The 24,107-nt window shown below is 52.6% G+C and overlaps 1 protein-coding gene across 3 annotated transcripts; it reads right to left on the bottom strand.

The window, feature by feature from the left end:
• Window positions 1–1,276: 1,276 nt before the first annotated feature.
• Kcnh6 (potassium voltage-gated channel subfamily H member 6) lies at window positions 1,277–23,782 on the bottom strand. Of its 3 annotated transcripts, none has more exons than XM_045159183.1 (14): window positions 23,707–23,782; window positions 22,771–23,001; window positions 16,261–16,422; window positions 15,952–16,157; window positions 12,184–12,609; window positions 10,488–10,887; window positions 8,601–8,800; window positions 8,192–8,444; window positions 5,510–5,703; window positions 4,102–4,189; window positions 3,665–3,772; window positions 3,385–3,541; window positions 2,324–2,495; window positions 1,277–1,992 (listed from the first exon to the last, which is right to left on the bottom strand). In XM_045159183.1, the coding sequence occupies exons 1-14, from the start codon at window positions 23,780–23,782 to the stop codon at window positions 1,705–1,707; spliced, it is 2,961 nt and encodes a 986-aa protein (XP_045015118.1). In that variant the 3' UTR covers window positions 1,277–1,704. The 3 variants fall into 3 exon arrangements, with proteins under 3 accessions (XP_045015118.1, XP_045015119.1, XP_004655143.2); XM_045159184.1 differs by lacking the exon at window positions 3,665–3,772 and having other exon boundaries at window positions 4,105–4,189; window positions 10,488–10,573; window positions 10,733–10,887; XM_004655086.2 differs by lacking the exon at window positions 3,665–3,772 and having other exon boundaries at window positions 4,105–4,189.
• Between the last annotated feature and the right edge of the window lie 325 nt (window positions 23,783–24,107).

The following is a 24,107-nucleotide window of genomic DNA, read 5'->3' as shown; positions in this document are numbered from 1 at the left end:
ATATATGTATAAAACCAGGCCTCTTTCAGTCCTGTCTACCTGTGTGAACAAGTTCCTGTGCACCTGTTTTTGTTAAATAGATAGAGGCAGCATAGTGGTGGTCGCCTGTAACCCCAACAGGGGAGGTAGAAGTAGGAGGATCGGGAGGCCCTACATAGGAAGCAAGCCTGAACTACATGAGATCCTGTCCTGTCTCGAAAAATAAAAGTAAATAGAAAGAAATGGATCCAGGTGTGGTAGCCTTTAATCCCAGCACTTGAAAAGCAGAGATAGTCTGACTGCCGTGGAATTCACTATGTAGTCTCAGGGTGGCCTCAAACTCATGGCGATTCTCCTATCTCTGTCCCCCAAGTGCTGGGATTAAAGGCATGCACCACCACATCCGGCTTACTCAGGAATTTTTGGACAAACAGCCTTTTCAGACAAGAGGTTAATTGCTTATGTCCTCAAGACAGATAATTCTGGGTTGAAATTATATTCTCCTTTTCTTATTGTGTTGGGCTTGACTTGACTCATAAGTACACGTGTATTTTTAAATTTTATTATTATTTATTTATTTATTTATGAGAGAGAGTGTGTGTGTATGGGTATCCCAGGGTTTCTTGCTACTGCAAAAGAACTCCAGATGTATGTGCCACATTATGCATCTGGCTTTACATGGGAACTGAGGAATTGAACCTAGGAACAGCAGGGTTTACAAGCAAGTGCCTTTAACCACTGAACTATCTCCTCAGCCCATAAGTGCACATGTTTTAACAACCAGAATACATTCATGTACCCATCCTCAGATCAGAAAGCAAAACAATACTAGGGCCCCCAGAAATCCCACTCACGATCTGGTAAGTTTCTTAGTCTCTGCAACTGAGCCAACATCTCTAATATGGGGATAATAAAGTGCGACCCACTTGGGTTGATTGGAGGGTTAATGAACTCATATCTACAGAATAGTCAGGATGGAACCTGACCCGGGGGCAGGCCAGTGCTGCACAGTGCCGACCGTTGTCACGATTCTCTATGGATACCAAGTCAGAACCTGTTCCCCTTCATCCCAGCCTGGCGAATAGCCCCAGGATCTGGGGGCTCCTGGACCCAACGAAGCCACTCTCAGATCTCCAACAAGCTGGCTGTGATAGAGGAAAAGCCCTTACCCAGCCCCCCATGGGAAGGGCTTGGAGAAAGCCCCAGTACAGGCCTGGACTGGATAATGCTCGAAAAAAAGTTATACATCTAGCCCACTGTGAAATGTCTAAGATTTTATTAGCCACATGACACCCTGCTACCTCACGGGACCCAGATGCTGTCATGGAAATCGCAGGGGTTGAGTGGCCTGGTGCTCTGTATACCATGTCCACCACAGAAGACATGTCCACCTCCAGCCATGTTGGAGGCCTTTGGTGAGAAGCCGTAGCCCTAGTGCTGGGTTTTGAGGCAGCAGATGATTCTGAGCTGGAGTGAACCACATACAGCCTCAACCAAGATTCTCAGTGGAAGATTAGAAAATCTCTCCCTTCTTCACTGGTCTCTGCATCCTATCAGCTTCCTCTGTGCTCCGCTGTCTGCCAGGCTTGCTGATTACACAGAGCCTGGGCACTGGACCAAGCCTCTTTACTCAGACCATCCTGGATCACTGCCTCTCCCAAGAGTCTTAACTCTCATCCTCCTTCATTCCCCTTGTGGTGGCTTTTATCTTGAGACTCAAGGGACCTAACTCCTTGTGAAGCCAGGATCTGAGCCATGTCTCTGGAACTCCAGTGGCTTGGGAGCACAGCCAAGATGTTCAGGAAGGGAGGGAAAGCGGGGACCACAAACTAGTCCCTGTACCTCCAGGGGACACAGTGGTGAGGCCAGGGGTGACAGGAGCCCCTCAGGCTTGTGCTCTTGTCCTGAGGATGGCATCAGAGTTTTGTCCGTTGCCACAGCTGGGTGAGGCATACTGGGAGAAGCTTTCCTGTGCTTCAGCATACATTGGTCCATGTCACCATAGTTAAGAGTCTGGGAGGGGCAAGGGAGAGAGAGGCACACTGTGGAGTGAGGAGCCCACCCAAGTCAGGTCAGATATTGACCCACCCTGATCTGAGGGAAGGGAACTGGCAAGAGCTCCTCCCACACCTTAGGGCGCTGTTGTCCCTGCTGGGGTTATGATGTCTGTGACCATAGTCAATGCTCTGCCACCACCCTGTCCAGATTGCCCTGGCTGCAAATCATAAATGAGCAGCAGAAACCACGGCTGTTCCTGGGCCACAGAAGCTCTGGGCATGTACCAGCATGTGCTGGAGATGGGGAAGTCTATGCCAAAGCCCCTGGGGATTCCCTCACCTCTCACCTGTGCAGAGGGCACATGATCTAGCTGGGGCCCTGGACTCCGTGTTGCAGGAAACAAGGCCAGGTCACTGGGGTCAGAGGCTCCCAGGATGTAGCTGGTATGGCTCTGTGGTATGGGCTGCCAAAGCAGCTGCAGGATGCGGCTGAGGTCTGAGGACATGCGGGACTCCAGCCTGACAGACAGAGCCCCATGGCCAAGGTCAGGGTTCTGAGAGTAGTCCATATCCCAAAGACGCCTCTCAATTTTCTAGCCTGTATATTGTTCCTGCCAAGTGAAATGGTATTGTGGGCCTACCTGAAACTAGGATCCACAGCCTCTGCCCAAATTCCCCTTACACATCCCTGACTTTGATAACACTGGAAACCAGACATGGTGCACACAACATCCAGTCTTAACGATGCTTTAACATAGGTATTCTTTTTTATGATTGTTTCTTTTTAACATAGGTATTCTTAGTGTACCCATTGGGCTGGAGAGATGGCTTAGTGGTTAAGGCATTTGCCTGCAAAGCCTAAGGCCCCAGGTTCCATTCCTTAATACCCATGTAAGCCAGATGCACAAGGTGGCACATGCGTCTGGACTTCGTTTGCAGTGGCTGGAGGCCCTGGTGTGCCCATTCTTTCTCTCAAATGAATAATTGTACCATTTTCATGACCTGATAAAGTGAGGCTCAGCACTGTCAAGTAACTTGCCCACATACTAGCTAGTTTGTGACAGCACCATACTTCCATACTTCGCATCCAGGATTGTCCTTCCTTAAGCCTTTACACTGCTCATAGCTCTACCATCCGCAGGCAGCACCCCATTTCCAAGGCCCGTGGAATTTGTTTCTGCACACAGACGTGTTCCTTCCCGGGGAAGTTTCCTTGGCACACTCTAAGGCTTCTTAGGGTACTTAGTGGCACAGGATTGGGAAACCTGCACTTAATGGTCTCCTCCATTCTAAAACCCACCTGGCACCCAAAGGCACTCCCAAAACACCACGAGGGGGCGCCAGTACCCAGCCCAGTTGCTGGACCAGTCCTTTGCAGCAGTCCTAGCCTCGCCAGGAACGTTCTCACCTGTTCATCTGGGCTTGGAGCTGCTCCAGTCTGGAGCCTAGCTCTCGAGGCCAAGAGTCTGGATCTCGCTGCAGGGTTGGGGATCTTGGGGGCATTTGATGCAGCAATTCTGTCCAGAGCCCAGATGTATCTGACATGCTCGGAGAAGGGGCTGCACCTGCAGGAGAGAAGAGGACACCTCTGCTCCTTCTAGCTGGTTCCACAGTCTGTCCCTCCTTGCTAAAGCCCATGCTTTCCCTAGCTGCCATGGGAACACCAGATGGGGAGTGGATCTCCTTACCTGGGTACCCTGGAGCATGAGGTCTTGCTTCTATGGAGGTCTGGCTTCCAGGACCCTGCAGGGTATATCCCTGGGAGGGGAACTGGAGTCCCAGCTTAAGATGGGGTGGTCAGGGTTGGGATTTCTAGGCTTGGTCTCATTTATTAGGGAGCTTCAGCCCAAGGAGGTCTCCTGGTACTTTGCTATGGAATCCCAGACACCTGGCCACTACCCACCCCTGGGAACAGCACCCGGTCATTAGTGAGCCCTCCCTCTCTGACTCAAACCATCAGGGCTGGGACACTAAGGAAGAATGGGGACAAAAAACTTCTATCTCTGAGCCCAGGGAGCCATCCTTCCCCACCATCAAAGGGACAGGAGCGCCTCTTCCAAAGATGGACGATGAGTAAAGAGGGAGCCCAGAAAGGGTGGGGCTTCAGGCAGAGACTGGCTGTAGTTACCTGATTGGGTGTCATTGAGGAAGAAGCCTTGGTGGTTTTGGCTGTCTGGGGCCCGTTGGGGTGATGACTGGAGACCCCCATCTGCCTTATAGGGAACAAGAGCATAAAATAATAGGGACCAGAGCTGAGACAGAGTCTTTTGACTCCTCCCTGCCCTGTATCACTCTGTGACACTTGTGACAACCATTTAAGAAAGTGGAGACACTGTAGGGCACACCAGAGAGGCTTTGGGAAGCTTCCTGCAGGCTCTCTCCTGAGAGGGTGTCAGGTAGGTAAACAGGAGGTGACTATTGGGGGGCCATGTGGAAAACCCCACCAAGGTTCTAATCAGCAAGATTTGTGGTAGAAGGCAGAAGGACTGCTCTTCTTTTCCCAACGCCCTAGTGGTCTGTCCTTCAATCGGGGCCAGTGGGGAGACTGGGTCTGGAATCCTCAGTATACTGGAGAGGTGCCCTTGACAGCATATTTGGCCGCCCGCCCTCCTGGCGTCACAAGACTTAGGACCACCTTGAGGTTGCAGTTGACCTAGGCTAAGTAGACCATGAAGACCGCATCCCTTCTGCCCTGATGTCTAGCCACTGAGCACACAAGCCACCTGATGGCTCACAGCAAAGCCAACAAAGTAGGGCTCTTTTTTTTTTTTTTTGAGGTAGGGTCTCACTCTGGCTCAGGCTGACCCGGAATTCACTATGTAGTCTCAGGGTGGCCTTGAACTCACAGTGATCCTTCTACCTCTGTGGTTGGGGAGATGACTCAGTGAATACCATGCTATGCACTATAATCCCAGTGATGGGGAAGTGTAGACAGGGAATCCCTAGAGCTCACTGACTAGCCAATCTAATTCAACCAGTGAGCTCTAGGTTCAGCAAGAGACTCTTTCAATAAGGTGGAGGATGAGAGAGGAAGACACTTAATGTCTACTTCTGGCCTCCACATGATGCATAATGATACACACATGAGCATATCTACATAATGCAAAAATAAAAAGCCTGGTGCAAGCCAGGCGTGGTGGCGCACACCTTTAATCCCAGCACTCGGGAGGCAGAGGTAGGAGGATCACCATGAGTTTGAGGCCAGCCTGGGATTACATAGTGAATTCCAAGTCAGCCTGGGCTAGAGTCAGACCCTACCTCGGAAAACTAAATAAAATAAAAGAAAATGCCTAGTGCTAAGTACATAGTAGCTGCTCAATAAATGATGGCCATCACTGTAGTTAAGTTGACCATTGTAGGTAGGTACAAAAGGAAGCCTGGCAAAAGATCCCGGATGGGTTGAAAGGAAAGGGCAGAGGTCAGATAATTCCTTAGGGCAGGTAGGCCAATATCTTAGCAGGCTATCCTTAGTGCTATCCATCCTCAACTATCTGACATCCACCACCCATTCCAACCCACAGACCCAGACTCACGTCCCGCAGGTTGAAGGTGACCTCCAGTTTACTCCAGAAGCTGTCTGCAAAGGCAGGGTACATGTCCAGCACCTCCAGCAGGTCTGCCCTCTGGATCTTGTGCAGGTCACAGTAGGTCAGGGCCCGCACGTCTGCACTGGACTTGCCTGGGCGGGCATGGAGACTAACAGGCTCCCCAAAGATGTCGTTCTTCCCTGAGAGGCAAGAGAGGTGGTGGTCTCTCCAGGCTCCCTTATGAAGAACCTCCCTGAGGGTCACTTGTCTGTGACCTTCCACTTCCATCCTGCTGGGCTGAGGCCTGGTGCTTAGCATCAAGGTACGGGGCCTGGGCTGGAAGTGCTGCTGTCAGGGGCAGGAGGATGAGTCAGTGCTTCACCCGTCCTTTGAATTCCACAAAGATCCCCTGAGAATGGCTCCTGCCCTAAATATGTGGATCTTCCCATAAGCCAATCCTCGAATACCCAGAAAACAAGCACTTACGTAGACAAGTTTATAGAATGACCTAGACCACATCTTAATAGGGGACAACCAAGAGCTGTGGGACATGGAGGAAGGAGGGACTCCTTCTGCCAAGGGTAGTTAGGACAAATTGACCTACAGAGTAAGTGAGATTCTGAGAAAATCAAAGACTAAGCCAGGTGTGGTGGCGCATGCCTTTAATCCCAGCACTTGGGAGGCAGAGGTAGGAGGATTGCCATGAGTTTGAGGCCACCCTGAGACTACATAGTGAATTCCAGGTCAACCTGAGCTAGAGTGGAACCCTACCAAAAAAAAAAAAAAAAAAAAAAAAAAAAAAAAAAAGACTAGGCTCTCAGAAGAAAGGCAGTCTGAGCAGGCAAAATAGCATGTGGTCAGTACTTCATGGTCAAGTATGGGGGCAGAGGCAGACAGGCCAAGGCCAAGGTCATAGTTGCCATGGACTGTGATTTCTTTGACTCCCACTCCCCACCCCCAGGAAAATCCAACCACCTCAACCCAGTGGCATTGCATGAGAGATGCTAATAGTTTAGCATGGGCAAATGGAGACTGGGCACACCCTCTTAAGAGAACAAGATGGAAGATCACCCAAAGAAGAGAGACTGAGATCTTAGAGAGAGAAAGGACTTGCCAGGGTCACACGTCAAAGCCTGAACCTTGAAATCTGGGCAATGTGATCTCCTGTTCTTTTTTTTGCACATGAAGGATTATGATCTAAGGTCTATTTCTACTCAGGACAAGATGACAGGATTTCATGTCTCTAACTGAAACTTAAATTTGGACTGACTTCTTAATTATTAATAAGAATTGTCCTTCCCATGTGGGTGGTACTTGCAAGGTGGCCTGGGAGAGAGGGGAGAGCCATCAGAGGAGCCCACACTGCATAGCTCAGCCTGGGATCTGCTCAGTGGGTGCAGAGTGGGCACTGGAGGGAGAATGGCAACATGTGCAAAGGCACAATGGTGGCAAAGATGGCAGATTCAGGGATGAGGAGCAGTTGTCTGTCTGGAGCATGAAACACGAGGGGAGGAGATAGGACTTAACTGGACCAATCACATGGCTTAAGCGGGGGTTTACATTTGTCCCACAGGTTGGGGGACCTATTGAAGTATTTAGTACAGGTGTGTATCAGGTCAGTGGTGAAAGATATGTGAATAGACCAGATGCTAGGCCTCAGGAAGGGACCTCTTGACACTCCCCCGGAAGGACACAATGAGGGGAACAGGGAGGCCTCCAGTGGATTGGATGGTCAGCAGAAGGCAGGAATGAGGAAGGCTGCTCCCGTGGTTAGCTTTAGATCAGGAAAAGGGCTGATGGGGATGCTGAAGTGGCTGCTGCTGGGGGAAGTGATGGGTTCAGGTTGGGATCTGTTGTGCTTGGTCTGCTTGTTGCTGTTGTTTTGTTTTTGAGGCAAGCCCAACAGACTGGCCTTTTATTTTTCTTTGAGAGAGAGAGAGAATTGGTGCGCCAGGGCCTCCAGCCACTGCAATTGAACCAGAGACCCACAGGTGCAACCTTGAATGCTTGTGTCACCTTGTGTGTCTGGCTTACATGGGATCAGGAGAGTTGAACATGGGTCCTTAGGCTTCGCTGGGAGGCACAGGCTGTGGGAGCAAGGGGTGGGCCCAGCAGAATGCAAAAAGTGAAAAGAGAGCAAAAGCACCGGCGCCTGGTGATCAGCCACTGAGGCAGGCTGAGGGACAGGAGTGGACAGAGGGGCTGGAGGACAGCCAGATCCTGGAGACCAAGGGGTGATGGTGGCTGCACCTGGAGTTGGAAACGTGAAGTCAAGGGAAGTCACAGAGAAAGCAAGGAAGCCTGGCGAAGCCGGGTGCACGTCTTTAATCCCAGCACTCGGGTGACAGAAGTAGAAGGGTCACAGTGAGTTCGAGGCCACCCCGAGACTACTCAGTGAATCCAGGTCAGCCTGGGCTAGAGTGAGACCCTGTCTCGAAAAAGCAAGAGAGAGAGAGAGAGAGAGAGAGAGGGAGGGAGGGGGGGTAGCCACAGAGAGAAAGCAAGGAAGATGCAAATAAAGAGGACCCTCCCGTGCTCAAAAGGTCAAGTGCCTTGCCCAAGGTCGCATGCAGGTGACTACTTGGGACCCAAGTGTGGCGCTGTCCAGCTTTCACAGCCCGCCTCCAAAGTACCCAGCCGTCCCAACCGAATCCCAAGACCCTGGGCCGGCCACGGTGAACTTCCCACCTAGGATGGCCACGACCACGTCGTCGCGCAGGATCTCGATGGAACCCCTGGAGATGAAGTAGAGGGTCGAGAGCACGTCTCCCAGGTGCACGAGCGTGTCCCCCGGCGGCGCGTGCGCGGTCTTGAACTTCACGGCGAGCGCGCGCAGGCAGCCCTTGCTGGCGCCGCGGAAGGCCGGGCAGTGCTGCAGCAGCGCGCGGTGCAGGTGCAGGCAGATGTCGGCCTGCAGGCACTCGGGGAAGCCCTTCAGCACCTGCGGGGAGGAGGGAGGGCGCGGCGAGTCCAGCGGGGCCCAGCCGGGGCAGGGCCACTGGGGTTGGGGGCCACCCGCCCTTGACGTTGACCTCGGCCTCCCCCCCCCACCTCCCGGAGCGGGGTCCCCCAGCCCGGGCAGAACTGCGGGGCTCACCGCGTTCATGTCGATGCCGTTGGTGTAGGACCAGGCGTGCTGGAAGTACTCCTCGAGGCGCTGCCGCAGCGGGCTGGGGATCTGGTGGAAGCGGATGAACTCCTTGACGCGCAGCATCTGCGTGTGGTAGCGCGCCGTGCCCGAGTACAGGCGCTGGATGATGGCCGACACGTTGCCGAAGATGCTGGCGTACATGAGCGCTGCGGGTGGGGGCGCGAGGCGCGGGTGAGCTGCTTCTCGGGGACCCCTGGCCTCCCCCTGCCCCGCAGGGCCCTGGGGGCGGGGCGGGGCAGGACCTCGGCCCAGGGCAAGGGCAGAAGTGGCCAGGGCAGGGCTAGTGCGCAGGCCAGCCACGCGAGGGACAAAGGCCCCAGGGCTTCCTGCCCTCGTCCTTCCAGTCTGTTCTTGACATCTTCCCAGGCCCAGAGGACAAATTTCGTGGGAGAACGAATTAGTGCAGTGGATTCCCCCCCCCCCCAAAGGTTTGGATTTGTTGTTTTCTCCAGGTTATAAAAATAGGATAAAGGGAAAACTCTGGGTCTCTTCACCCCCTCCTCCCACCCAGCTCTTGTTTTTGTTTTTCTGAGCCTTTACTTCTCTAAATAGCCTGAACATGACAGCTTAGTCTATGTGCAAAATTCCACACTCTGGAGTTCCCACACCAGGTGTCTGGGAGGGCAGCTGGGAGCACAGACTCTGGGGCAGGTCACTCCCTAGCAGACAGCCTCCTGGTAAGTCAGGACCGATGCTTCCTCCTCTGGGAACTGCGCTTCTAGAAAGTGCTTACAGGACTGGCTAGCGGGGCCAGCTTCAGGGGCATGCAGCTAGTGCCAAAAGCCCAGGTTAATTCTCTGCCGTCACTATCTTAAATTATTGTATAATTTTTTCGAGTTTTCGAGGTAGGGTCTCACTCTAGCTCAGGCTGTCCTGGAATTCACTATGGAGTCCCAGGGTGGCTTCGAACTTGCAGCGATCCTCCTACCTCTGCCGCCTGAGTGCTGGGAGTAAAGGCGTGCGCCACCACGCCCGGCAAATTTTTGTTTTGTTTTGCTTGTTGTTTTTTTTGTTTTTCGAGGTAGGGTCTTGCTCTAGCCCTGGCTGACCTGGAATTCTCTCGGTAGCCACAGGGTGGCCTTGAACTCATGGCGATCCTCCTACCTCTGCTTCCTGAGTGCTGGGACTAAAGGCATGTGCCACCATGCCCAGCGGTATAATTTTTTTAAAAAAAATTATTATTTTTATTTATTTATTTGAGAGAGAGAGAAAGAGAAAGAGGCAGATAGAGAGAGTGGGTACACCAAGGCTTGTAACCACTGCAAATGAACTCAAGGCACATGTGTCAACCATACACAACTGGCTTACGTGGGTACTGGGGAATGGAACCTGGGTCCTTAGCCTTCCCAGGCAAGTACCTTAACTGCTAAGCCATCTCTCCAGCCCCAACTTTTTAAAATAATTTTTAAAAACAGGGCAATGAGCTTTATTTCACACTGTGCCCTGCAAATGGTAGTCCTGGTGATTGGCCTAGAGCAATAGATGTTAAATTATATGCGTAAAGCTGGGCATGGTAGTGCATGCCTTTAATCCCAGCACTTAGGAGGCAGAGGTAGGATAGCCATGAGTTTTGAGACCAGCCTGGGGCTATGGAGTGAGTTCCAAGTCAGCCTAGGCTATTTGAGACCCTGCCTCAAAAAAGAAAAAGAAAAAAAGAAAGAAAAGAAAAACTCAAAAGAGTTCTGCTTATAATTGACATATCCATATGCACAAATTTGCATACTGCGCACTTGGGATCAATACTCTGCGTGCATTGTCACCGTATGTTATATCTGTTTCCAAGCTAATGCCACAGTTCCATGGCTACACCCCACAGCCCGAGGTCACACTCACAGCCAATGAGCATGACGCAGATGGAGAAGACCTTCTCGGAGTTGGTGTTGGGTGACACGTTGCCGAAGCCCACACTGGTGAGGCTGCTGAAGGTGAAGTAGAGCGCCGTGACATACTTGTCCTGCACGGAGGGGCCTGACGTCGGGTCGCTGCCGTTATAGTGTTTGCCAAGCTGGGCGCCCAGGCTGTCCAGCCAGCCAATCTTGGGCTGCAGGTAGGGTCTCTCCACATTGCCAATGGCGTACCAGATGCAGGCCAGCCAGTGCGCAATGAGCGCGAAGGTGCACATCAGCAGGAAGAGTACGGCCGCCCCGTACTCAGAGTAGCGGTCCAGCTTCCTGGCCACGCGTACCAGCCGCAGCAGTCGCGCTGTCTTCAGTAACCCAATCAGGGTGGTGGTCTAGGGCCAGGGAAAGATCCACAGAGCTGGGGGTCAGCTCTTCTGGCACTCACAGTCCTACCTGTGTTCATTTCCCTACATGATCACCACATAGTCCTTCCACAAAATGCTTAGGAGACGTGCTAGGCACTTGGCCGTGGAACATAGTATGGGACCTGAAAGAGCTTTGTCTCTCTAAAGTGCAAAACAATGTTTTGGTTGCTAGGAGCAATATCCAATGGGAGTGAGCAAGAAGGGGAGGTCAAACTGGCAGAAGTAAGTCAGGGGAGGCTCCCTGGAGAGAACGCAGAACGTGTCTTGAGAACGAGGCTAGGTGTCTAGGCAGCCAGGGAGGAGGGGGAGAGGACACTTTGGGCACCAGACAGTACAGGCAGAGGCATGGAGATATGAGTGGCATGGTCTTACATGGGAAACCAAGTGTGACCTTTGAAAGCCTGTGGCTCAGACTGGGAGATGGCAAGGCAGTGAGGAAGGAGTCTGGGAAGGTGGGCAGGGCTTCTCTTGTGGGCCTTACTGTCTATAAAGAGCCTGGCTTTAACTCCGGAGGCTCTGGGAGCCATAGGAGGTTCAGAAGGGGGAGTGGGAAGGTAGGCTAAGTGATCTGAAACTTGTTCTGCCTGTTGAGGGGACAGAGGCTAGAGCAAGGTGGAGAAGAAGGCTATGCCAGTGCAAGCAGCTCAGCTGGAGTAGAAGAGGGGAGAAGAGGACCTGGGGATGGTTTTCTGGAGTGTAGGATGGGACACTGTTTGACAACCGCTGCTGGACTTGCCAGGGTAATGGGGGGGGCACTCCTGGAACCTAGAAGGCAAAGTGGGTTTGAGTGGGAAGCTGAGGAATTGGAGCAGGAGGACACAGTGGGACCTGAATGAACATGCCCTCACATCACCCACAGGAAGCAGAGTGGGCACAGAGGAGGTGCTGGGGCGAGAAGCAGATAAGGGTGCATTGGGGTGCCTATGGATCCCTTCCTAACTCCAAGGCGAGGTGGCACACAGAGCCTGGGTCCTAGAAGTGTCCATCCCGGATGGGGCAGAATTTTAAGGCAGAGGAAGAACTGCTGTCAGTCTGATCTCCTCACTGGTCTTGCTCAGAGAGATGGGCAGAGGGACGGTCCCCAAACCTGGATGGCACACCCTCACCTGGTCTTTCTCCAGGGCTGGGAGATGACAGGCGCCTGAGGCCCCTTCCCTGCTTCTACTTGCTGCCTGCGCTGTGCACCGTAGCTGTGAGGCAGAGAGGACCTGGGCTGGGGTGCAGCGGACGGGCATGCCTACTGCCACGGATGAATTTGCTCACCTCATCAGAGCCAGTGCGGAAGATAAGCAGGTCAAAAGGGATGGCAGCCACCATATCGATGAGGAACCAGCCTTTGAAGTAGTGGACGGCGATGCGGCGGGGGTGGCTGACCACCTCGTCGTTGGTGTTGACGTAGGTGGTCCGGAAGTTGATGACAATATCCACCACAAACATGATGTCCACGATGAGGTCCACCACGGTGAGCGGGCTGCAGGTGTAGCCACAGGTGACACGCTGCGACTCATCCTGGTCACTGAGCAGGAAGGCGGCTGAGTAGGGCGTGAAGACGGCCGTGTAGATGACCAGCAGCAGGATGAGCCAGTCCCACACGGCCTTGAAGGGGCTGTAGTGCAGGACGGTGCCGCGGTGGATGCGCGGCGCCTGCAGCTTGTACTCGGGCAGCACGTCCGCGCCCAGGGACAGGACCTGAGGTGGGAGTCACGGGCAGTCAGTGGGGACAGCCACTGCTATAGTAAGACAGGTCCCCGCGTGGGGGGAGGCACAGGAAGGGAATTGTGGGCACAGGTGGTGAGGGACAGAGGGGCAAAGGAAAGGAGCATGAGGAGACAAGCTCACAAGGAGACAGGCATGTCGGGGAGAAGTACAGACAGGGGAGGGGTGACATGGGATCAGGGGGGTGGCCCCAGGTTTGAAGCTCACAAGCTTCCTTAGAAACAGGCTCTCTTGGGGTGGGTGAGGCTAGGCGCAGGGTCATTTGTGAGCATGGTCCCAGGCTGACCTGGAATTCACTATGTAGTCTCAGGAGTGGCCTTGAACTCACAGTGATCCTCCTACCCCCCGCCATCCGAGTACTGGGACAAAGATGTGCACCACCACACCTAGCAAATCTTTTTTTTGGGGGGGTTGTTTTGTTTTGTTTTTTGTTTTTCGTGGTAGGGTCTCACTGTAGCTCAGGCTGACCTGGAATTCACTATGTAGTCTCAGGATGGCCTCAAACTCATGGAGATCCTCCTACCTCTGCCTCCCGAGTGCTGGGATTAAAGGCGTGAGTCACCATGCCCGCTTTGAGATTCTTGATGGAAGCAGGTCACCTCCAAAAGAGACTCTTCATTCCTTTATTCAGGACCTGGGGCTCTGAGTCACTAAGATCCCGCCTTGAAAACAACCCTCCCAAAGAAAGAGCCAGATCTGAGCAGGAGTCAAGCTCAAGCCAACGTGGACCCTCAACAGGTTCTAGGCACTGGAAAGCCTCAGCTGCTCCACATACGAATCACTACAGTTCATCCTCTGCCTCCAAAACTATAGGCAGTAGGTAGTTGCTAGGACCTAGACCAACAGTGCCCAGGCTCTACTCAGCTGCTCAGTGTGAAACCAAACAGCTGGGACATTAGGAAGGGCATAGGCTTTGAAGACAGACCCTCCAGGTTGAACTCCAGGTCTGACATTTGCATGTCCAGGGGCAAGTCCCGTAACTTCTGGCATTTACACTCCCATCTACAAAATGGGATAACAAAGAACAACAAACAGCATGAGGTTGTGATTAAACAAGACACTTCTACGTGTTCCAAATCATCATTCCTACTTCAGCCTCCTGCTTGTCAACCCACTTTGGATACTGCTCCAATAAGGACGAAGCCTGAGGGGTCGACCACCCCCATATGGAGTCTGGTAGATGGATGTGATTTAAGAAAATCAGCAATGTAGCTGAGCACAGTGGCTCAAGCCTTTGATCCCAGCACTTGGAAAGCAGAGGTAGGAGGATCGCTGTGAGCTCAGTGTCAGCCTGGGCTACAGAGTGAGTTCTAGGTCCAGGTCAGCCTGGGTTAGAGTGAGTCCCTGCCTCAAACAAGAAAAAAGGAAGGAAGGAAGGAAAGGAAAGGAAAGGAAAGGAAAGGAAAGGAAAGGAAAGGAAAGGAAAGGAAAGGAAAGGAAAGGAAAGGAAAGGAAAGGAAAGGAAAAAGAAAAATTAAAAATCAGCAATGTCAGGCTTTGACCTGCAGACATGACCAGGTAGTGGATGGGATTGTGGGAGGATCTAAGAACTGGTTTCCACTAGACAGATCCTGATCTGACATCCACAGTCTACAGTGAGGGCCATGGCATCCGCCTACAGGCTTTGTCCATATGTTTGCCCTCTTTAAATTTTTTCCCTGCCCCCCCCCCATACAGCCTTGGCCTTAACTGTCACTCTCCTCTGGATAAGCTGAAGAGCCCATGTCCCCTGGGACATGCCTCATCATTGCCTTTCAGCACTGGGTCCGCATGGGCTTGAGCGAGGGGCCACTGAAGGAACACTGGCAACTTGGGCTCTGATGCAAATGAGCAGGTCACAGGGCCATTCCCTGGAGGCTTCTGGCAAGTGACTGCGCTTCAGATGAGAAGGGGCGGGCAGGGAAAAGGGCTGACTCCTTTGCACTCCCTTGCTCCATCGTGTTATGCCTTCTTAGAGTTTCTTCTGCTTCCTGGACTGGAAATACTTAATGTCTATGCGTCCTCAGAGACCATTTGGCTCAACTCCCTCCGGCAGATGAGAGCCCAGAGGCTCAAAAGGCAGGGGTAGCCCTCGCCCAAGATCACACAGTGAGTCAGTGCCAAGACCCTGTTCACTCAAGCCTCAAGCAGGGCTCTATGCATTTCCTTTTGGAATAATCAGGCCATCCAGCCCCATGAGAAGGGACAGTGTGGTCAGCTGAGACAGAGCTACAGATGTCCCTCAAGAAGAGACATCTGCTTTGGGCTGGCCAAACAGGGGATGCATGGGAGGGTCATTTGGGGATAGGTTTTCAGGAGGTTGTTCAAAGTTATCTGGAGGTACCAGCCATGCCCCACACCACCAGGCACAAGAAAGATCCTGTGCGCATACCGAGGAGGGAGGGAGGTTGGCCCTCATCACAAAGCTGCAGGGCAGGAGCAACTCTGGAGGACGCAGGCCATATCCTTTCCTCTCCTTTTTGTTTTTGTAAATTTATTTTAAAATATTATTTATTTATTTTTATTTATTTGAGAGAGAGGCATAGAGAGAGAGAAAGAGAGACAGAGAGGGAGGGAGAGAATGGGCATGTCAGAGCCTTCACTCACTGCAAACAAACTCCAAATGCGTTCACCACCTTGTGTATCTGGCTTACATGGGTCCTGGGGAATCGAACCTGGGTCCTTCGGCTTTGCAGGCAAGTGACTTACCCACTAAGCCTTCTCCCCAGCCCTGAGTTTATAAATATATATACTTTTTTTTGTTTTGTTTTGTTTTTTCAAGGTATGGTCTCACTTTTAGTTCAGGCTGACCTGGAATTCACTATGTAGTCTCAGGGTGGCCTTGAACTCATGGCAATCCTCTACCTCTGCCTCCTGAGTGCTGGCATTAAAGGTGTGCGCCACCACACCTGGCTAATTTATATATATTTTAATAGCAAATAAAGAGTTAGGTTGAATTATGACGTGTCTCTGCACTTCTTTGTATGATCCTGACTCATCGGCTCTGCCTCTAATTCTTCGTGATGGTAGAGCCTTGGGAAGGCCTCCATGGTAGCCTGTTCTTGCCTCTTCCCTTCAGCTCCTCCAGGCTTAGATGGTGACTGTACTTACAGGCTGTGCTGGTCTCAAGCTCCCCCGGCTTCAGGAGCTGGGCCTCAGAGCTGTGGCCTCAGGGCAGCCTTTCAGATCTAAAGAATCAGACTCAAGCAGTATAGGAGTCCTGGGGGCTTAGACCAGACAGACACCACCAAGGTGGTCGGCCATCTCACATCTCTCTTGGAAGGGACTCTGGAGGCCAGGCACAGTCCTACCCTCCCGAGCCCTTCACACTTTTACCTGGGTGACCTTCTCCGTGACATTCTGTGTCCGCTCCACAACCTTGTGGGGAGCGATGATTTCAATCTCTGTGGTGGAGCCTGAGCGGTGTTTCTCCAGGTTGAACTCCACGAAGTTAAGTGTGAACTGCGGGATCTGGCTGACGGTCCTGTACTTGCCCCTGCCTGGACCAGGTCCCTGTCCACTGGGCCTGCCGTGAGAGCCCTCTGAAACCAGATCAGGGTCAGGGTAGCCAGGACCAGGGCACTGGCTGCTGCAGCGCGTGCCCTCAACCCTCGGCACCATCATCACCACAACCAGCACACTCACCGGAGCCCAGGACACTGCGTGACAGCAGGCGCTGGGTCAGGCCACGGCTGCTGCTCTTGGCCAGGAGCTGGGCCAGGTCCTCAAAGTTAAGGATGAACATGATGACAACCCCATCCTCGTTCTTCACAGGCACCACATCCACCAGGCAGCGGAAACTGGAGGCTGCAAACCCCATCAACAAAGATAGGAGGGTAGGGCTGGAGAGATGGCTTAGCGGTTAAGGCATTTGCCTGCAAAGCCAAAGGACCCAGGTTTGATTCCTCAGGACCCACATTAGCCAGATACTCAAGGGAGCGCACGCATCTGGAGTTTGTTTGCAGTGGCTGGATGCCCTGGCGCGCCCATTCTCTCTCTGTCTCCCTCCCTCCCTCTTTCTCTGTCAAATAAATAAATAAAATATTTTTTTAAAAGAAGACAGGAGGGTAGTCACTGAAAATGCCCTTCCTACTGTAACGTGGCTGGGAAGGAGCCTGAGTGAAGGTCAAGAGAAGAGCACACACAGAAAAGAGGCTTGGACAGTGTCCAAAGCTACTGGGCAGAGGAGGGGTGAAGCTGCCTAGCAGGTGCCCCTCCCCCCATGTAGGGCAGAGGTGAGGAGAGCAGCTAAGCTGCTCATTAGGAGATAATGTAGCATCAGGTCCAAGTCCACACTTAGCCTTCAGCTCAGGGCTAAGCTCCGACGTTTGTTTGCTTCTATGGTAATTAAAGCTGAACAGATGGGGGTGGATTAAGTGCGTGTGGGGAGAGTTGAGGTGGGGTGTGCTCCCCTCCTGTAGCTCTGACTGGCCCTGGGCTCAGCTCCCTTATTGCCATCCCACAAAGTTGCCTCCTTCACTGATGCTGGGAGGAATTTGTTGGGAGTGCACTAAGTGCTGGGCATGGAGCCAATTGGCACATTAGGCCTCAGGAGGTCCTTGGTGGGGGCCAAGTATATACCCCCATTCTTCAGATGAAAGCTGGGGAGTTCTGAGACACTGGGGAGATTAGCTTTACAGTAGAGAGTGGTTCTGAGAAGCTGATTTTGGGGGGCTGGGAGGAGTTATGGAGTGGGGACCGCTATTTTCACTTGCATACAAGAAAAAGCACTTGGGAGGCAGAGGTAGGAGGATCACTGTGAGTTCAAGGCCACCCTGAGACTATATAGTGAATTCCAGGTCAGCGTGGGCTAGAGCGAGACCCTCCCTTGAAAAAACAAAACAAAACAAGGGGCTAGAGAGATGGCTTAGTGGTTAAGGCATTTGCCTGCAAAGCCAAAGAAACGTGGTTCCATTTCCCAGGACCCACGTAAGCCAAATGCACAAGAGGGCACAGACATCTGGAGTTCGTTTGCAGTGGCTGGAGATCCTGGAGTGCCCATTCTCTCTCTTCCTCTCTCTCTCAAAAATAAATAAATAAAAATAAAGTTTTTAAAAAGTTTCTTAAGGGCTGGAGAGATGACTTAGCGGTTAAGCGTTTGCCTGTGAAGCCTAAGGACCCTGGTTTGAGGCTCAAGTCCCTAGGACCCATGTTAGCCTGATACACAAAGGGGCGCATGCGTCTGGAGTTCATTTGCAGTGGCTGGAGGCCCTGCAGTGCCCATTCTCTCTCTATAATAACTGCCTCTTTCTCTCTCTGTCTGTTGCTCTCAAATAAATAAATAAAAATGAGCCAATTTTTTTTTAAGTTTCTTATAAAACAAACACAAAAACAAACAAACAAAAAAATGAAGGGTCTACTTTGGGAGGAAGAAGCTAGGTGGAGTCCCAAGGCAGAGGTGGGCGGAGGAGCAGGCAAGGCACTGAGCTGGGGTCGGAGAGTGGGAGGAGAAGGCCATGTGGAAGAAGGCCAGGCCTGGTCTCTGTAGCCCAGATCCGGTTGTTGACTCCCTTTGTTTCTTACCACGCTGCCCCTCTTTGTTCTAAGGTCTCACCATTGCCTCATTGATGGGTATAACGAGTAAGCTAAAATGTTGCACACCCCTGATCCTAGCCTATATAGCATCTACTGGGGGTGCTATGTCCTTAAGTACTGTACTGGTAGGTGTCGGGCCCAAAGGGCAGGATTGTAGGGGCTAACAACCCCAGTTAAGTACGCAAATCCAAAGGCCAAGCTGCTTTTCTAGAGGGCAGGATTCCAGCTGGCTCACCTGTCCCAGGTGTTGCTAATTGAGTGAAGAAAACGTGTGCATGTAAATGTTAGGGGACAAGGGACAGAAGCCAGCTAGCTGGAATACTGCTACTGTGGGGCTTACCAGAATCACTCTTTTCCAGATTCCCTACTTGGTGCTCATTTTCTGGGCCCCTCTGCAGACATCAGAGCTGGGGTACAGCTGTGCCTCTCCCATCCTCCCTCTCACATTCCTTCAGGGGAGCAGGAATCTCCCAGATCAGATTCCTGGACTCCCAGGCACCAGGCAGCCATCTGCCAGCTGCTGTCTGGGCCCAGGGGAGACATCCACACCGGAGAGGCTGCCTGCCTGTTGAGTCACTCCTCTGGGCTCACAGTACTGCGCAGGGACTCTGGTCAGCCAAGGCATAATGAGGCTCTTGACTCTAAGGCCACAGTATGCCCTCAGTCTCTAGCGCTGAGGAGATAGATGGGTCTGGTATGGGGTAGGGAAAGGGTGGAACTGGGCAGAGGAGCAGAGCTTCCAGGTACTCTGTGCTTCTGGGAGCTGTTAAACCTGTTTTCAAGCGGCTGCGTCCCATTAACATCCTCATTAGAAAGCTGAGACTCAATGGACCATCATATGGACCATCAAATGGACCATCATAGCAATAAGGGCTATAGAGATGGTGGAAGTCTCTGTGTGGGGCCCCATGTCCCGCTCCTATGCTGCTGCCTGTGGGGAAGGCAGAAAGGAAATTGGAAGAATTTGGAAGAATCCAGGGTATTTTCTCTCCCCATGCCCAGGCCAGCTGTCTGTGTTTACCCATGGCTCAGATCCCATTAGTAACTGTCTGGGCAAGCAAGCAGAAGTGGGAAGTATATTGCCCTAGGTTTTGCTCAGGAGTGGCAGTGTTCCAGTGTCTTTTTGCCTTGTCCCTGAGGAAGAGCCCGTCTCTGTCTGTTTCTCCCTTCTGGGGGGTCCTCTCAGCACCCACCTCTCTGAGCAAGAGCAGTGGGCTCTCTGGCAGTTAGAACACCCCACCTACTTCTGTACCCTCACTCTCTCCCATGTGCTCTTTTCTTCCGTTTCTTTTTTAAAATACATTTTTGTTTATTTATTTGAGAGAAAGAGAAAGAGAGAGAATGGGCGTACCAGGGTCTCCAGCCACTGCAAATGAACTCCAGATACATGCACCCCCTTGTGCATCTGGCTTACGTGGGTCCTGGAGAGTAGAACCGGGATCCTTTGGCTTTGCAGGCAAGCGCCTTAACCACTAAGCCACCTCTCCAGCCCCTTGTTAATCATATACCTTTCCACCCTGACCCTCACCCTCTCTCCATCACTTCCTTATAGTCTTTCACTCCAGCCCCCCTTTGGGGGTGCTAGGACTGGAACTTAGTGCCTCATGTGAGGTAGGCAAACACCGAGCCACACCCCAGCCTCTCCCCAGTCTCTATGCATTCCTCACCTGAACCCTCAGGAGCTGATGCCACCAGGAGAGTGGCTTTATTATGCGTCCCACTGTTCTGGAATTTGTGGGTAAAAATTCAAAAACCACGAGGGGTGAATAGGGAAAGACAGTGGTCTCTGATCTCAATCTTGTTCTGTCCTCCTCATCTGGAGAGAATTAGAGAGGCCCCAGGCCTCCTGTAGTCTGGTTTGGGAGTTAGGGGTCTCTGGCTTGGGCTTCTCAGCACAGATGACTTAGGAAAGGCAGGTAGGACTGGGCCCGCTGACAGATGCCCAGTGGGCAGGGGGAGGGATGGGGGCCTGAGCATTTTCTATGTCTCCCTCCAGTCATTGCTTTTGGCCCTGTAACAGCCTCTCTTCCTTAGATGTTAGGTTCTTACTTCTGGAAAGAGGGATAAAGGAAGAGCTTTGTTTCTAGGTGTCCTTGACCTTGGTCTCATAGTGTAATTTTTATGAAGTACCCTAGCCTCTGAGCCGACTTTATACAGCTGTGTAGCTATATGAATACAGACCCTCCATTTGACTTGGAGAAGTTTCAGTGGATTACCCTTTAAGAGGAAAAGAGGATTATAAATAAGCCAGCTAGAGATTTGTTCAGGACCCTTTTCCCACCTCCCTGGAGTCAGAGGTTGGGGTTGAGAGGAAGAAGGGAAGAAATCACTACTAGGATGTCTTTCAGCAAGACTGTATCATGTATGCAATGATTTTTTTTAAGGGAGGGAGGCTGGCCATGTGGCGTAATTGGTAAAGTGTTTGTCTAGCATGTACAAAGCCCAAGTTTAATCTCTAGCACTGCATAAGGTGGGCATGGTGGTGCCACATGTAATTCCAGCACTTGGGAGGTAAAAACAATAGGATCAGGAATTCAGTCAGTTTCCTCTATATGATAAGTTCAAGGAGAGCTAAACTAGAGATCTTTCTTTGGGTTTCAGACCAATTTCAGGATGGCCCAGGTGGTCAAATGCTTAGATAGCAGGACAAGGAAGACCAAAGGTGGAATAGGAATAGACCAAACAGAGAGGGCACCTGGCATGCGTATAATTTCCTGTTTTACCCAGGTCAGGCCTCCAAGACTAGGTTCCCAGGGGTCTTTCAGAAGCTAAAGAACACTTGGCAATGTTTTGAAGGCCTGAATCCTGACCTCAGGGGCTAAGGCTTGGCTTCAAACTCTGCCCTCTGTCTAGCTCTGACAGCCCTGATATGACTTCCCCAGGCATCTATGATCAACTCTCTTACTTTTGGGGTACAGGTAGAGTTCTGGGGCCCAAGAATGGAACAGAAAGGACTTGCTCCTGCTTCCCATTTCCTGCTGTTCCATCCTGTTCCTTTGAGACCCTTCTCACTCCCCTGACTGTCACCTCCTCCTTAAAATGATGTGAAGAAGTGAGGTCACAGGTTTTAAAAATATTCTGACTTTGTTAACCCTGTGAGTACTTCCAAACTAAGCCAAATTCTTCCCAGTTTCCTGATTGCTGCCTCTACTCACAGCACATCCCCTCTGTTGGCAAGGGATAGCCACAGGGATATACAGGGACCTACCCAAGAAGCCATAAACACACTTATGCTCACAATACCTGCTCAGGTGCACACACTGTGGTTCCGGTTATATACCAGACCCCTGACACTTGGCTTCTCGGCACTCCTCGGTTCCAATTCAAAGGCACCTGCTCTTTTTTGTGCCTTGTGCTCTTTTCCACAGAAGCTGTTGCTCTCTTCTGGAAACTTCCTATCCCCAAAGCCCTGCCTGTTAGTGTATAACGAGTTCTTGTCCTATCTCCTTTCTTGGATTACTCACAGAAAAACATCTCTGAAGGAGGGATCTAGAGATGGGATTTAGCCCTTGGTTGTGCCCTAGCAGTGGGATGTTGGGAAAGTGCCTCCCATGTCCAGGAAATAAAAGTCAGTGGTTCCCAAACCTGTCAGAAAATCAGAACCGCTGGGGAGATTTTTTTCCAAATACACCTGCCTGGCCTGACCTTGTACCTTCTGAGTCAGCCTCTCTTGAGGGAACATGTGTTTTTCAAAACATGCCCCAGGTAATTCCTTTGTAAGCCATATTTGGGTGGGGGAATATATCCTGGTGATTTGCAAGGGACTTTGATGCATTAGTCATGGTCTGTCCCTACCTTCTCAACCCCAGCCCAGTGTGGTCCCTGTGGTCCTGAAGGGAAGATCTCAAAGGCTACTGGAGCTCTTGACCTATGCATCTATTATGTGTGCAGTGGGTTTTGATGCCATAACAGCCCACAGCCCATCTGGACGAACCTGCCAACTCAGGCAAACCCCAGACGCTGTCTTCCCAAAGACCTGGGCGGATGGGCCTGGCCCAGTGCTATTCTCCAGCCTCACGCTTTGACTGGCCACTGAGGCCTGAGGGTGAGGGGCGGGGTGACTCCTGCCTCAATCCCCAGAGCAGACGGAGATAAGGGAAGGTTAATTTCCGTCCCAGCTGCCTGACAGCTGGAGCTGACAGTGACAAAGTAGATAGCCAAGAGGCAGGGGACCAGAGGGGGGGATAGTGGAGCAGGAGGCTCTGTCTTAGGCCAGGACCAACAGTTAGCTCAGCCCAGTCGCAAGCCTCTCAGGAGGGTTAGCACCCAGTGCCCATTACTTCTCCTCACTAGTGAGGAAACTGAGGCCCCAAAACAGGGGTAGAATATGTCCAGGCCTTTCGGTCCCCTAGGTCAGTGCCCTCTCCCTGGCTGGAAAAGAGTCAGGGGGCTGGGCCTGGTGGCTCACACCTTTAATCCCAGCACTCTTGACGGCAGAGGTAGGAGGATCGCCGTGAGTTCGAGGCCACCCTGAGACTACATATTGAATTCCAGGTTAGCCTGGGCTAGAGTAAGACCCTACCTCGGAAAACCAAAAAGTAAAAAGAGAACCAAAGAAAAGAAAAGAGTCAGGGGGACAAGTCTGCCCTGAGGACCCACTGTTGCAACCGTGCGCCTCACCATCCTTGCGGTAGTACAGGATGTCCACCTTGCACTCCTCGGCCCCCAGCAGAGCCTGCGCCAGGCGGGACACAGCGCTGCTGGGGGTGTTGGGGCCTGTGAGGAAGTCGCAGGTGCACGGTCGTTGCATCACCTCCACTCGGGAGTAGCCGAAGAGCTCGCAGAAGCCGTCGTTGCAGTAAATGATGGCGCAGTTCTCCATTTGAGCATTGGCGATCAGGAATTTGCGACCTAGGGCGGGAAGTAAGCTAGGAAGCCCCTGGCCGGGAATAAGTAGCAGGGAGAGGAAGATTATGGGGGCTGCCGGCAGCTGGGAGCGGGATTTAACTGCAGGAGCAGGGCCGGGGCCAGAATGAGAGAGGAGTCGTCAGGGTGCGGGACAGCGGGAGGACCAAGAGTCCCCGGGAAGGTCACTCCTCTTCCGAGTAAAGAGAGAAGTGAAGAGGGAGCTGGACACGGATGGTAAGCAGAAAAGTAGGGCGCAGGAGTCAGGCCTGGGGCTGTGGGAAGACCAGGGAAGCCCAAGACTTACTGGGGTCAGTAAAGGGAGGGTAGTTAAGGGTCACACCGGGCAAAGCAGGGTTATTGGGTGAAAAGGAGAGTCAAGAAAATCTTTAAAGGAGGCATGAGAGGCTAGAAGGGGGAAGTGGGGCAGTGACCCCAAGGGGAGACTAAGGTTCGGGACACCAAGAACACTATGTGGGGAGGGGTAGGACCCGCATTGTGTTTCTTGTTTTCCAGAAAGTAGCATAGCATGGAGATATTGGGGACGTCAAAGTGAAGGAGTTTGTATTCAGAATCTATCCTCCCTCCCCACACCCCACCTTTGCCCCATCAGAAGTTAGTAATAAAGGGGTCTGGCCCCTCGTGCCCTCCAACCAGCACTCCAGATGTTCCCCACGCCCCCTCCCCCCCTTCCGCAACCCACACACTCACTCTGGCCTTCGAACTTGCGGATGATGGTGTCCAGGTAAGTGTTCTGGGGAGCGACGTGGCCCCGGCGGACAGGCATCTTTCGATAGAGGGGCCCCCGCCGGGGAACCACCCGTGCCCCCTGTTCCTGGCGTCTCCAGCAGCCCTGGGCTCGGCGGCGTCCGGCTCTGGGTGGGCGCCGCCCCCGGGGAGGGCCGCCGGGCTCGGTGCCCCGCCCGCCCGCCCGCCCGCGTCCGCCCTCCGCGCCCTCCCCAGCGCCCCGCTTCCCTCCGCCCGCCCGCCGAGCGCGCGCCGGGAGCTGTCCGCTCGGAGGTGCTGAAGTGGACCGCGGGGCGGTGGCTAGGCTGGGGGGGTGTCTTCACGGAGGGCGTGGGGGTCTTCACGGAGGGCGCGGGGGCGGGGAG

Source organism: Jaculus jaculus, chromosome 9 (assembly GCF_020740685.1).
Source record: "Jaculus jaculus isolate mJacJac1 chromosome 9, mJacJac1.mat.Y.cur, whole genome shotgun sequence".
In the NCBI taxonomy this organism is placed as follows: Eukaryota; Metazoa; Chordata; class Mammalia; order Rodentia; family Dipodidae; genus Jaculus; species Jaculus jaculus.
The sequence above is the reverse complement of the archived record's forward strand: the minus strand, read 5'-3'. Positions and strand labels throughout refer to the sequence as shown.